Below are 15,782 nucleotides of genomic sequence, written 5' to 3' on the forward strand. Positions count from 1 at the left end.
ACAGAACTTCTTCACTTATAGTAACAAATAGTAACCATTTGATGCTTTTATTTAGCTCTTGTTCCTGCTCCTATGTCCCTATGTTTCTATTCTAAATACAAATGACATAAGGGGATATGAGGATAGCGTGGGAAAAAGGCATTGAAGTGGATTATCAGCCACGATCATATTGAATGGCGGGGCAGGTTCAATGGGCTGAATGGCCTACTCCTGCTCCTATTCTTATTCTAATTTATTCTAAATTACTATAAAATATGAGACTTCTTCACCCTGCTTGTGTAAGGCCTTTGAAGAGCATTGCACTGCAGAAAGAAAAAGAGACATTTCCAAACACCGATTGTAAAACATTGTATACCTGACATTTAACACCAAAAACATACACTGGCAACATAACTATGATTAGATAATAACTAACACAATAACACTGCTTTTTGTGCTAGGTTATGCAATTCTTCGTTCTGTGGTATCAGGCAGGTTATTTCAATGGAAAGCAAGTTATTTTGTATCCTCAGAGTACCATTGCTGCTGGGTTTTCTGGATTGAAACAATCTGAATTGTGCTTATTCTTTTAACAAAAAGCATCTTGTTCACAGCCATCCCTATCTAAGAAGGTACTTTATTATCTACAATGAATAATTTAATGAGCTCAGATTACACCACTATGGATTCTATCATTCTGTGAATAGATAACACTAACCTTGTTCTGAATGTAACATCAGGATCCACATTCGCTGAAGCCATCCGACCAATATGACGAATTTCGTTGGCAATCACCCGCAACTTTTCGTAATTTATCACGCCGTCCACTTTGGAGTCATTACCTAAGAGGATTTAAAAAACACTATTGACAAGGACAGCTAAACATATTGCTATTTTGCAATAAAATGTTTAATTACCTTCTAGAGAACCCCAGGTGAAGGACCAAGATCCCATTAAGGTTGTAAAGGTAAATCAGGAAGTAATGAATTGATGACACCAAGCTTGAGTTGTTTTAAATGTCTGAAGATTGCAGCAGGAAGGAAAGACTGAGTAAGATACAGAATTCCAAAGAATTCCAAAGTATTAAAATTCTGAGAAGGGATGAGTCAGATTATGAGACTACACAATGAGTATTAATTTCAATAGTAGGAATGTTGGTAGGAGGAAGACTGCACTCACTGTAAATTGGGGCAGAACTATTAATAGTTAGCAGCTATGCTAACCTACAATAACATTGTAATTGTTATGACCAAGGCGGGAGTAATGCATTATTAATTCAGTCCAACTACTCCACAGGTCACAGCATATCAAGAAAGTTTTCCACCTACAAAAGAATAGCCAAATTAGATACTCTATTTGTCCCCCAGAATAAAGCACACAAAACCAGGTTTCTTGAAACAACAACAACATTAACTACTTATTATAAAAGAAATAATAAGTCTTAAACAATAATGAGATAAATCAATATGTGAAAAGATTTTTTATTACACGCGGCGGCTCATTTAAATAGAGGGGGCGGAGCAGTCGCCCCCTCTGCATCATCAGGGGTGGCCACTGTGTCCCTGGCAACGGCGTCTGGCACCACCACACAGGCACTGGCGTCATCTTTAAAGGGCTTCAAGCCCTTCAGTAACATTTTAATATTTAAAGGTTCCGGTCTCTGGAAATGAAAATAAAATTTCATTTCAATTCTAAATCCCATCTCCCACCCCCCAATGGGTAATTTATATATGAAATGCCCTCTCCCCTATCATAAACTTGTATTGATATCCTAAACATTCCCCCCAGAAATGTGTTCCCTTTGACCCTCAACCCCTTCCCACTATCCCCAAAGCCAATAAAAAATTTGTGCCCCATTCCCCCACCCTTCCCACCCTGAAAATGTTATTCTTCCCCCGTTCCCACCAGGTTCTCACCTCAGAACTCCGTACAGCGTTCCGAAGGCGCGCGAGCTGCCTTCAGCAGCCGTAAAATCGGCGTGGGACAGCCACCAAAAGTAAGTTCATTTACATTAATTTTTGTTAATTTAAATATTTAGATGAAGGTGGTGGTGGTGCTGCTGACCGGAGTCTCCCCACTGCCAGAAATATGCGGCGGGCCCTTCTCGATGTCGGGGGTCGAGGTTCAGCCTCTCTCCACAGAATTTTACAGGCCCGTCGCCACAACCCATGGTGTTGAAGGGCTGGTAAAATTCAGCCCAATGTATTTAAATGGTAATGATCATTGAGAAATCATAAGAATGGTGTGAAAAGAATAGCGACACTTTAAGGAGAGCAAACTCTAAAAATGAAGCCACAGTCATTTTTTTTACACAGACCTACCTTCATGCAGGAATGTCAGATCTTTCTTGATGACTGGGAAGGCAGGAATAATGGGATACTGCAGGTTCTGATTGTTCAAAAGATTGCGGTATTTTGCCATATTCCTGGAAGGTTCCAAGAGGTCCTGAAGATCCTGAAATATCTTCTGATACTTGAATGATAATTTTTTCCAAGTATTCTGCAGTCTTGCCACTGGTGCTAGATATAGACCACTAGGTTTTGTGCAAAGACAAAAAGATACAATAAATATTACTTACAACAAAATTTAAAGAGGTCTTTTAAGAGGTGTAATCACCAACTTAACTGGAAATTTTGACATCTTTCATTCTTTTAAGCAAATGTTTGTTTCTCCCTTTTTTTATAAGAACTATTGAATGTTTGACATTATAGGTTGAAATGAAGATCATGGGTAAGATTCAGTTCACAATATCCGTGAGCAATACCAGTCAACAAAAGGTGTAGCACACATTTAGCAATATAGACTGTGACCACATCCTGCAGAATACCTTTATAAGAGAATAAGATCTACAGCACAACTTATACTGTTATAATTTCATATTTTCCAAGATTGATTACAATAAATGTTGCATTGTTCTGAGTTTAAGGCAGAAATATATTCTTTCAAGCAGCTCTAGTTTCAATATTGTTAACAATTATTACGGCCGATCACCGACCAGAAATTAGCCAAATTGAACACTTTATTTAACCCCCAGAATAAAACACACCAAACCAGGTTTCTTCAAACAACAAATTAAATATTTATTAATAAACTAAATCAAAACAATACTAATTTATTTAGAGATACAGCACTGAAACAGGCCCTTCGGCCCACCGAGTCTGTGCCGACCAACAACCACCCATTTATGCTAACCCTACAGTAATCCCATATTCCCTACCTACACTAGGGGCAATTTATAACAGCCAATTTACCTATCACCTGCAAGTCTTTGGATGTGGGAGGAAACCGGAGCACCCAGAGAAAACCCACGCAGACACAGGGAGAACTTGCAAACTCCGCACAGGCAGTACCCAGAATCGAACCCGGGTCCCTGGAGCTTTTTTTTTTAGAACATTACAGCGCAGTACAGGCCCTTCGGCTCTCGATGTTGCGCCGACCTGTGAAACCATCTGACCTACACTATTCCATTTTCATCCATATGTCTATCCAATGACCACTTAAATGCCCTTAAAGTTGGCGAGTCTACTACTGCTGCAGGCAGGGCGTTCCACGCCCCTACTACTGTGAGGCTGCGGTGCTAACCACTGCGCCACTGTGCCGCCCGGATAAGACAAATGTATGTCTGAAAAGACTTTATAACTTCTTATTCTTCCTAACCCTCATGCACACACACACTGGGCTGGACTTTACGTCTGGCGGAAGGGAGCTGGCCACCGACAGAAAAGTCGGTGGCAAACCTGCTTCCGCCCGGCCCGGGAATCCGACCCGCATTTTACGGGTCCCCGGGCTTTAATTGTTCCGAGGCGGGACTTCCCCCCACTTGAGGCAGGAAGTCCCGCCTCATTGAGCTGCCGGACAATCATCGGGCCAGCAGCTCTTCGTCCAATTAGCGTCACTGGGAGCGGTGACCACTGCTGGAACTGCAGTCCAGCTGAGGACATGGAGCCAGGACTACAGCTAAGTTTGGTTTCCCTCGCCTGTGTGATTGGTCGCGTCCCGGCGAGGCAAGGGTAGTCATGTGGGGGGAAGGGGGGTGGGCGTCTCAGTTCCTGGGGGTGGTTGGGGAAGTGGAGGCAGCCCTCAATCAGGCACCATGTGTCTGTTTGTCCGCACCCCCCCTCCACCACCACCACGATGCACTGAGGTTTCACTGGGCATCCTTTCACATCTCCCTTACACCCGCTTGCCATGGGTAAAATCCCTGTGGAGGAGGACAAAGGCCCTAAAGTGGTCGTTAGGTGCCACTGAAGGGTCTCAATTGGTCTGGGGCGGTGGCCCATTTCCCGCCCACCATCGGCCACATAAAGTGAGGCAGAGGAGCGAGCAGGTTGGGAAGGCCTCCTGGAGCCTCCCGGTCAATTTTACGCCACTCCCCCACACCGCAACCATCTGGCTAGGTGGGGTGGTGGAAAATTCTGGCCATACAATCAGAAACCAACACTCAAGCGGTTCTAAAATGCTGTTTTAAAAATTAGAGCTGTTTCTTAGGAATAATAAAACAAGTGGGTTGTAAGTCTTGGTGGGTTACATTCCCGATTCGGTGAGGTATCCCAGAGTCAAATGGTCAGATGCCACTCGAACTCTCCAGGCGAGTTTGATAAACAGTCTGTATTGGATAGGCATTCACGGTACTTTGGCTGCAGTAGGTGTCACACAGATCTTTCAACAAGAAGTATAACAACAGATCTCTTTAGATTTTGAATTAGCAGTCTATCAGTAGAAACTTTACTGAGTTTCCAGAACTCTCAGAAATACAAAAGGCAACAAAAAGTCATTCCTGAGGCAGAGACTTCTTGGAGACTGGAAGTAAAAAGGAATTTGCTACCCCCAGTAAGGCAAATATTCCTTTCTGAGGGTCTTTTCCTCTTTAGGTGAAACACAGCCTGTAGGCCTATGTAGATTTTATGTTGAGTGAGACAAATTCTTCCTTTCCTTCAGGAGAGCATGCTTTGCTGGTCTGCCAGTTCAAACCAGTTCTAGCAAGTCTTTACACACAGTCAAACTGATACAATATGGCATGTGATCTCTCTTTTCCTGTTGCTTAGGAAACTGGCTTGCAACTCACACTCTGTTCCCAGAGAATATAAAAACTATTCTCAGTCTTAAAGGCACACAGACGCCCTTTATTTTTAAAAAAAAACACTTCCATGACAAGATTAATAGAAAATAGTGTAAAAATCACTTTCTATTTCCACATATAATTAAGAATGCATTTTAAAATGACAGTTCCTGTTGCAGGTTTCTTCTACAAATATGTAGAGATAGCATGTAGTAGATCTTAAAAATGTTTAGTAAATGAGCAATAAAGCATGACTCATTTTCCACTTGCGTCCTCCCTTTTCCTCATTTTTACATTCTCCCTAATCCCCTCCTGCTCTTGTTTCTATCCTTACTCATTACTGAGCTAACTGCACCATTCCTCCCACCTTTCAGAATCTTCTCCCTGTTAAATTCAATAAAGCCTTGCAAGGTTTACAAATGATCACATAAACTACTGAGTGAAATTGAAAATAAATATCCCTGGATGCCAGTAAAGCACGAAAGAGGATTTTTGAGAAAAATGCAACTTCTCTGAATACAGTAATAAGAGGCCTCGTGCTCCTGTTCAACACCCACCTCATTAAGTACTACTCTGAGACTGTTATGGATTTCAGTTCAAGCCAACATGAGCCTTTGCTCAGTTTTATATCCTGTACATAAAGTAATTGCTGTGTAATGATAAAACATCTGAACATAATTTGAATTCCCCTTGCCAGCTTGAATGGAAACACACAAGGGTTTCCTCTCATATTTCAGCTTTAAAGCATCTCCCTACCTTTATACTTTTATATTGTGTACCAAGTTTTCCATAGTGTATACTGTGTTTTGTGTTTTCTAAGAATCGGGATTTGATTTTCCTTCTGTCCGAGCATCCTTTTGGAAGCATGTGTGTTTGGCCTTTTTCATTATTTGTCTTTTATTTAAAGCTCAACAGTGATCTGTAAAACTCTAGGAGAAAGTTCTCATCCTAGTGTTTATTAACCCTCCACAGTCTCACCTCTCCTGAATATCTTCCAGCCATATAAAACCTTCATCCCATCCCCCCACCCCCACCAAGAACGATGCATTCTTCTGAAATTAACCCTATGTACAATCCTCCCCTACTTTTGCTTTAACATTGGTGGCCATGCTTTCAGTCATCGAGGCCCTACGTTCCGGAATTCCCTCTCTAAACCTCTCTACTTCTCCACATCCTTCTCATCCTTTTAGAATCTCTTTAAAACTTGCCTCTTTGATTAAGCTATTAGTTACACTTCCTAATTCCTTCTTTGGCTTGGCATCATTCTTTTAATTGATCCTCAGGATGTGGGAAGCAGCAAGATAACTATTTATTGCCCATTTGTAGATGAGAAAATGCAGTTGGTCTATGTCTGGAGTGACATAATGGCCAGCCTGCATGAGGGTGGCAGGTTTCCTTCCGATTACGTTTTGGTGAAGTGTCTTGGGATGTTTTTCCATATTAAAGCACAATATTAATGTTAGTTATTTTGCTGTAAAATTTGTCTCCACAGTCCCTGCTGCTATACACCTCATCATATCTCAACCATCATAAACTTCTCTGCTGCATGGTAGATGCTTCAACACCACATGGCTCAATACTGAGTTAACAATCCCAAACCCAAAGGTAGTTGGAGTAGTGATATATGTTTGCTAAATTTTGTGATATAAAGTTAGATTGTCTACTATAATTGAACATTTATTGTACTTGCATTCCATTTACAGCAAACGGTGATTAGAAACTTATACCCATGATCAGAGTTTAGTTGTTCCTACAATGACTGCAATAATTAAAAGTGAATGCATATAATTTTTAGAGGTAAAAGTTGATTTCACTGCTAAATATTTTTTACCTGATAATTGCAAACATGGAGTTAAAGTTGTTGCAATTTTTACAGTGCAGTGCCACCTTGATGAAATGTTTAATTATCTTTGCCCTTTTCCGTTTGTTTGGCTCTCGCAGTACTTCTGTTGCAACCCAGAATGCTTCTTGATTGAAAATCCTCTCAAACTTGACCAGGTTTTGACATTCACTCTTTGACTTCAGCTGGAACAAGTCATCAACATATTCCGTGGGTGCAATATTGTGGAATAATTCTAAATTCCTTAGGGAGAGCTGGATGGCAATTTCCTTCGGGCTCAGTTGTAGCACTGTCACCTGACTCTCATGAAGCAATTGTTCAGCGTCTTTATCTGAGCACAGGATCTCTGTCACATTGTTTTTCTTCAGATAGTATCTTATGAAGGAAAAAATAATCAATGTTACATTAACTGAGGAAAAGGACGCAGCAACAACACCGAGTTTGAATTCCATGAGAGGCAGGCCCATGAAAAAAAAATCAGGGATTAAATGACCTCATGGACTTCTCTGCATCTCCCAGTGACCAGCTACTGAACAGAGGACTGGGAGCAAAATAATAACCAATTGGAGGGGGAAAAGAAAACTTTACAAAATGAGTTAAAAATAATTTAAAAGAAATTCACCTGAAGTAGTGACCGATTTGATCCATTGCTACTAACCTCGTACACGTTACACCTATAGATAATGCTCCAAATGTAACTTCAAACTTGGTATTTTCTTATCCAACATACCCTTGCATTTTGGCAATTTAATCTTCCTTACCTGGCATTCAGCTGGATTCGATCAGCGAGTTTTGACAGCTGATCTGGAAGGCGTCGTTGTTTGATGACGCCTTCAGCAGAGACAGAGATTTCACACAGAGAGTATACTTCAGGATCAACAGGAATGGCAAATTTTTCAAGTGCTTGAACTACCGCCTCCTGCGCTGTTGTGTCCCTGTTGATAATTATCTGACGATGTTTTTGGTCTGCCTTCCAAACTTTTAATAGCTGACCTGGCAATTCTGTTCGAAGAAACAAAGTAAACTGAACATGTGGGTAGTGTAAAGGAAGGCTACTTTAGTAAGATTATACAAACATTTGAAATCAATGGGCAGGAAAAGACTAGGTAGTTCATCAAGTCTGCCACACACTATTGTGTATCATACAACAATATTATTTTTTCTTGTTCCTTAGTAAACACTTACAGATAGGACAAAGACTACATCAGCTTGTCAGTTAAAGGCACAGTGAGGTAATAGGACTTAATATTCCATTTAAAATCTATTCAGATCCTGATAACCTTTAATAAATCATGCATCACTTAGCTACTGCTTCTATATCTGACTACACTGCTGCAAATAAATATATATTTTGTTATACATCAATTTTGTTAGCAATTTTGTCAACTTTTTTTTTACATCTATTCATTTTCATGAAGACCCAATTTCCAATACATAATGTCCTGGATTTTCCATTAAGAATAACGGTGAGGTTATCAGCGTTCATCACTATTATGGAATAAATCAAACAGCGACTTCCAGTGTCAGCAGATGTGCAGTTAAACATGGAAATCTGGAATTTTCGGTCCAATTTTCTCCACACCTCCACAAATTTTACTACAGCAGTCGCTCACTGATAGGCTTGGCATTAAAATACATGAAGGGGATGAAGTTTCTGAACTTAATGACCAATTGCCTAGAGAATATGCCAGTAAAAGTTAGGACCTGAGCATTGAGGTATAAGTGAACTTTTAAGAGCATGATAAATCTTCATTACTGCCAAACAACCTGCTCGGCGCTGAAAAATTATAAGTGTGGAGTCTCATTCCTTCAGAGTTAAAAAAAAATATTTTTACTTTATCTTTATGGTTCTTTTATCTTTCTCTCTCAATTACATCTTTCCCCAGTAACTGTGCTGTTACTGTCACAAAGGACATGAATACATGTATAGTAGCATCAATTCAACTAAATCTTCAACCATCACCGTAGTGAAGAGAGGCTTAGCTGTATTCAGTTATTAACTTGAATCATCACAGTTCAGAGCTATTTTTTCATAAAATTAATGATTATTTATGACCTACACAAAAGCAAAATAATGCGGATGCTGGAAATGTGAAATAAAAACAGAAGATGCTGGAAATACTCAGCATGTGTGGACAGAGAAACAGAGTGAACATTTCAGGTCAATGACCTTTCCTCAAAACTGGGAAAAGTTAGAAATGTGATACGTTTTAAGCAAGTGAAAGGGGGAAGGTGAGAAAAAGAACAAATAGATAGATCTTCAATAGTGTGGAAGACAGGAAAGATTAAATGACAAAAGAATTGGTGCTGAATGGCCAAAAGGAGTGGTAAAGATGAAAAGGATGTGTCCAGAGCAGCTGTGGATGACAGAATGGTGAACAGCTGCCATCCAAAAGCAAAAACAGGAGAAATTCAATTGAGGAAAAGTAAGAACATAAAACAGTATAAAACATGCACTTTCTATACAGTACATTCATCACAATTTGAGAGGGTGAGCCATTGTTTATTTTTACCAGGAGTGAGATGTTTATAGATCTGGCAAGGAATGGGCTGTCAGGAATTCAAGCTATACATTTAATTGAACATACGGTAATCAACTTTGCATATAGTAACACTTGAATATATTTATATTAGAGGATTAAAAATCAATCAATACCAACAGTGATGTCATTTAAAGTTGCTTCGAACTTACACCACACTATGGGCTGAATATTGTTCAACTCCTGACGTCAGGCTCCGTGGCAGGGTGGAGGGGGGCGGGGTGGGGGGCGGAAGATCAGAGTGACAGCAGCCCGCCACAGAGCCCGACACTGGGATTGCTGGGCCTGAGATTCCCGGTGGCGGTGAGGCTCTGTGATGGCCCCTCCACTGCTCTACGACGGGAGCCGACTTTAAATATTGAAATGATCTTTATGAATACATTTAAATACAATTCGCCGGGATCTTAGCTGCAATTCCGGATCTTCAGTGTGATGGGCAGCACTCACATGCATTCACTTGCCCATCCAGGGAAAGCTGGTGCCACCAATGGGAGCAAGGGGAGATCAGAGCATTTTCAGTGTGGGGAGGTTGGGGGGAGATGGGTTTGATATTTATTTTCAATGAAGTGGGGGGAAGGAGATGGAGGTAACTGCATTCTCTTGGCAGGGCAGGGGTGGCAGCCCTTTAAAAATGGCCCCACTGCCTGCATACAGACAGCGGACACTGTTCAAGGCGTCGCTGAGCACCCCTCCCCCCGCCCAAACATGATTGAGGGGGCGATCGCACTGCATATTTAAATGAACCACCGGGCTCAAGATGGCGGCAGCGTGACGGCACGTGGACTGCGCGTGCTGGCCGCCATTTCTTTTGCACATTGCAGTGTCAAAGCAATCCTAAACGATACGACTCATTTAAATAGCCGGGGCAGGCCGCCCCACCCCGATCAAGCGGAGGGGGCCGTTTGTCTGTCCCGGTAATGGCGCAGCTGCCTGTGCGCGGGCGCTCAGCCATTTTTAAAGGGCTTTGAGCCCTACCGTTAAATTTTAATATTTAAGGCTACATTGAATTAAAAAAATTAAATACATTTATTTTGCCCTCTCCCACCCCCACCAATAACCACAGAATTAATTACATGCCCTCTCACTCCCCAAAACACTTAACTTGTCCACCTGACATTTCTCCTCCCCCACAAACTGCATAAATTTAACCTCAAACACTTCCCACCATCCCTACACTAATGATGTAACTTTGACCCCGTCCCCCCTCCTCCTGCACTGAGAAATTTACCTCCTCCCCCCTCCCCATCAAATGTTCCGCCCCATTTTCTCGGACGGGGATCCAAAGGTGCGGGAATGCCGTCCAGCGGCAGGAAGATTGTAACGGGATGGAAGGCGGCAGCGTAAGTATAATCAATGCATTCATTTTAATGGATTTGTACATTAAATGGGGGTCCCGACGCCGATGAGCTGAGGAGGGGGGCCGACACGAGGCCGCACCACTGGCAATATGGGGCTGGACCCTCCTGGTGTCGGGGTGCGTGGTGGCCCTCACCGGAAGCATTTTCCACTGCCCCACCCACCATGCAACCCGACGTCGGGGGTCTGTAAAATCCAGTCCACTGTCTCTGATTTAATATTAGTTTCCTTCGGATTTATAACATGCTGACCTCTTCCTCTACTGTTAATACTGTTGCAATGTAATTACTCAACTTGTCCATCATTTCCTTATGTTCATTGACAATATCATCATTTTTGTTATCCATGGTTGTTTTGTTTGGCAAGTAGAGTTCTTGCCCCTTATGGGTACAAACTGGTTCTGTATTGTAATAAATTCTTTTCTGATTTTCCATCTTTTTACTCATGAACAGACTTTCCCAGTTTACTGAGAACAGTCTCTGTTTCATTGCATTAAAGTCAACCTTTCCTAAATGTAGAATCTTTGTAGTTGTATCTCCCTTTCAAACACTACATTGAACCCGATTATAAACATTTACACAAAATAACTATTTCTGTGTATCCCAAAGAATAAACTTAGTAAGAATGAGATTTCTTCCTCTTCATAAAACATGAGAGAACAGCTATCCAACTGACACAACAAACAGTATTTTGGAATAAACAAACACTTACTTGGTGTGGTGTTAAAATCACCAAGGTGATTGCCAGCCTGCATAAGGTTCGAATTCCTGGTCGAAGAGGTGCCACTTACAGGCAGTGCAGGTCGACACTCCTTTGATCCGGCTATGTTGTCGCCCTGTGACTTACCCATACTAATATCACTGTTAGAAGCAAAAGAGACACAAGTAAGTACCAGACCATAACTCTAAATCACAGACCTGCTGTACAAAGAACATATCACATAATGGGCTGCAATTTATACTTCCACCACCCGTAATCGGCAGTGGACGAAAACAATGGCGGACCACCGGTGTGGCCCACACGTCGCGGAGCCGCCGCTATATTAAGCACGGTGGTTCATTTAGGTAGCTGGGGCAGACCGCCCACCCCAATGACGTGGAGTGGGTGGATGGTCTGTCCCCGGCAGTGGCGTCAGCTGCCTTTGAGCAAGCACTGAAGCCATTTTTAAAGGGCCTCGAGTCCTACATTTCCATTTAAATATTTGAAGATATATCGATATTTAAAAATGAAATAAATTGATTCTGATCCTCTCCCACCCCTGCAACAACCACAGAATTAATTTCCTGTCCTCTCCCCCCACCATAAAACTTACCTTGTGCACCTGCCAAAGTTCATAAACTTTACAATTTACCCCTTCCCATCATCCCCTACACCAATGATACGACTTTGACCCCGCTCCCCCCCCACTGCACTGACAAACCTATCTGCTCCCTCTCCCCACCAGTGTTCCACCTCAGATCCCAGGACAGGGATCCAGACGCACGGGAGTGTTAGTCACCGGTACCAATATCACACTGGGCCAGACGGCGGGAATGAGAAGGTAATTTATTCATTCATATAAATTAATTAACATATTTAAATTTGGCTCCTGTCGCCGAGTGGTGCAGGGGCAGCCGCAAGGCCCCGCCGCCACCGGCAATATCGGGCCAGGCCTTCCAGTGTTGCGGTCTGTGGCGGGCCTCTGCCGGAGGCATTTTCCCGCTCTCCCCGCCACGACCCCCGACGTTGGGATCTGTAAAATTCTCCCCAATATCTACAGCACAGAAACATATCATTTGACCCTACAGGTCTACATAACAGACGCTTATAATTATTTTTAACATCATAAAATATTGCAGGAGTGTTATAAAACAAATTTTGACACAAATGGTCTTTGCTTAAATGAACAAAAACTTTGTCAAAGAGGTAGGTTTAAAGGAGGAAAGCAAGGTAGAGAGGTGCAGAGGTTGAGGGAGGCAATTCCAGAGCTTGAGGCTTTTACAGCTGAAGGCACGGCCACAAATGTTGGGCGATTAATATCGAGGAAGCTCAAGAAGTCAGAAATAGAGCAGTGCGGATATCTTGGAGGGTTGTGGGGCTGCAGGAGATTACAGAGATGCAGGGTGTGGGGATTGGTGATGAGACCATGAAGGGATGTGAAAACAAGGATGAAAATTTTAAAATCGAGGTGTTACTGAACTGGGAGCCAATGTAGGTCAGCAAGCACAAGGCTGAGGGTGAAAGGGACTTGATGCAAGGTAGGACAAGGGCATCAGAGTTTTAAATGACCTCAAGTTTAGGAAAGATAAATTTTGGGAGTGTAACCAGATTGCATTGGAATAGTCAAGTTTCATGTAACAAATGCATGGATCAGGATGTTTCAGCAATAGATGAGCAGAGGTGGGGCAGAGTTTGGTTGATGTTATGGAGGTAGAAATAAGCAGTCTTGGAGACGGCGCGATATGTGATTGAAAGCTCATCCTCGGGTCAAATATGACAACAAGGTTGTAAACAGGACGCTGGTGTTTATGCTCCACAAAGACTTCCTCTTATTTACTTCATCTCACCCATCAACATAGCTTACTATTCCTTTCTTCCTCATCTCTTAAATGCACCTTTGCTACTTGCTCAACTGCTCCACGTGGTAGCAACTTCCAGATTCTAACCACTCTGAGTAACAACGTTCCTCCTGAATTCATTATTGAATTTATTCAGGATTATCTTAAATTTATAGACCCTAGTTATGGAATCCCTCACAAGTGGAAACATATTATCCACATCTGCCCCATCAAATCTCTTCATAATTTTGAAGACCGTCATCAAGTCACCGTTCAGATTTCTCTTTTCTGGAGAAAAGCGCCCCAGTTACTTCAGGATTTCCTGATAGCTTTAACTTCTCAGTTCTGGTATAATCCTTGTAAATAATTGCTGCACTTTCTTCAATGCCACTGTATCCTTTTGGTAAATGAACACAAGAACTAAGCAAAGAAATCTAAGACTGGAATGTTACAGGCCCCCACCGAGGCAGGATCAGAGGCGCGGGGGCACGGAGAATCCTGGAGGGTGACAAGGGAGGCAAGGGGTGCGGAGGGCCCATCGCCTCCCCATCGCCCGGTGATCTTCTCCGGGGCCAACGATGGCTTTCCTGCCCAGAGGCAAATTGAGGCTTTTAAGTGGCCTATCAAGAGCCAATTAAGGGCCTCTTCCCACCGCCACCACTGGGATCTTACCCTGCAGGCTTGTGTCAATTTGTGGCCCATGGAGAACCCCCACCAGGAACAATTCACCTCCCCTCCCCCTGGACCGCAAGACAATCCCCCCGACACCCCTCTCCTCAGTTCCCTCTTCTCCAGGGTTCCAGTGCTGGGCCTGGGTCCACGGCCTCTGCAGTCCCGACGGTGGCCACTGCTCCTGGTGGCACTGCCAATACTGCTGAGTTGCCAGACCTCTGATTGGCCAGCAGCTCTTGGAGATGGGATCCCCATCCCTTTAAATTTTTAAAGGACCCCCCCGCCTTTTTGGCCCGGCATTGGGAGCCCCGTCTCCAGCACAAAATCCAGCCCGAAGTGTGGGCTGACCAAGGTTCTATGTAAGTTTAAAATAACTTCTCTGCTTTTGAAATTTCTTCCTCCAGATATGAACCCCATTGCTTTGTTTATTTATTATGGCAGGCATGTCTGATTCTGCTTCTTTTGAACTTTCAGAAACTTTTAATTCATACTTACAAAGTCATTACTGGCATTACATTCATTACTTTTTCCTACATTGATACATCCACAATATCTGCAATCTAAAGCACATATGGCCACTTTCTTTAAGTTCCACTGTCTATTTCCCCCTTTGTGTCTACAGGTAAGTTGAATTGTTTTTTAACTTCTACTTCAATGCAAGTAGATTTATTCAGTTTTCCCAGAATAACTGGCAACTAGCTTCATGCTTCTAGACTTGCAAATGGAAAACAATCAGCCAGACTTTCCACTGTCAATAACTCTCCTTTTCAGTGATAATGCTGAAATGGACAGATGTGTGGATATTGAATAAGAACAACCATGTTCCAGTTTATAAACCACCTGTCACACTCTTTAGGCTGACACAAGAAGAATAGCCAATGTGAAGATCAATGGCACCTTCAAAGAAGGAAGGGAGATGGAGGAGAAAATTGAGAAAATAAACAAAACAAAACACAGACAAGCCTTGAAATTCTACTACATTCATATAAAAATATTTTTTATTCACTTTGAACTTGGAAAAGAATACTACAGTTGGAAATGTTTCCAATGCAGATCAATGGAGATTTAAAGGAAATACAGCTTAAGAATGAATACCGCAGTTCTAACAGTTGACACAAATGTCTGCAATTATTTCATGAAATTGCTAACATAGTAGAAACTGTGAAAATATCTGAACTGTAAATATTGATCAGAAGTGAATGGTTTAGGTCCATTTAAAAAAACTACAATTGACATTTGGAGTTTTACGATAGATTTATCTATTAGATTCTCAAAACTAAACAAAGACAAAAATAATTAATGGGAATTTCAGATTTTCACTTTTGACTCAAACTCACTTTTCAGAAGCAACAGGTTAATCACAACAACTCATCCATGAAAATGAAATATTACGAAATATTATAGCATGAGCACTGGGCACTATTAGTATAAGGCCCATTTAACATATGGCATGATTCACTCAAAACATCCACAATTTTCCCTGCTGAAAACCTACACTTCCAGCCTGTCATACTGTAGACATAAAGAATGGGATACCATGTACAGAAACGACTCCCTGACAAAAAAGTAATGAAAAGAACAACTTATTTCTTCTTCCATCCTACATACTTTCAATTAACCTATCTGCCTTCTTTCTCTTTCTGTCCGGGTATCTTCTTCCATTTCCCTTAGCTTCACTCTGCTGTCCCAACATCTCAGACTGTGTTGACCCTGAACTTTGACTTTGACTACCAACCCCCCTTAATGGTTGGTACTGTGGAATTGATTGATTAGTCTTAATCAAAGACGCTGACTCACTT

General features: G+C 42.1%; 1 protein-coding gene across 1 annotated transcript in view; it reads right to left on the minus strand.

The window, feature by feature from the left end:
* LOC137371350 (rap guanine nucleotide exchange factor 2-like) overlaps window positions 1–15,782 on the minus strand; it is a 150,597-nt gene that overhangs the window by 100,050 nt on the left and 34,765 nt on the right. Inside the window, exons 10-14 of the mRNA XM_068033846.1 lie at window positions 11,486–11,634; window positions 7,640–7,880; window positions 6,870–7,253; window positions 2,301–2,512; window positions 698–821 (exon numbers count right to left, since the gene is read on the minus strand). Of these exons, the coding sequence (XP_067889947.1) occupies window positions 698–821; window positions 2,301–2,512; window positions 6,870–7,253; window positions 7,640–7,880; window positions 11,486–11,634 (1,110 nt within the window). The remainder of the gene's footprint in view (window positions 1–697; window positions 822–2,300; window positions 2,513–6,869; window positions 7,254–7,639; window positions 7,881–11,485; window positions 11,635–15,782) is intronic.

This window comes from Heterodontus francisci, chromosome 1 (assembly GCF_036365525.1).
Source record: "Heterodontus francisci isolate sHetFra1 chromosome 1, sHetFra1.hap1, whole genome shotgun sequence".
Taxonomy (NCBI): domain Eukaryota; kingdom Metazoa; phylum Chordata; class Chondrichthyes; order Heterodontiformes; family Heterodontidae; genus Heterodontus; species Heterodontus francisci.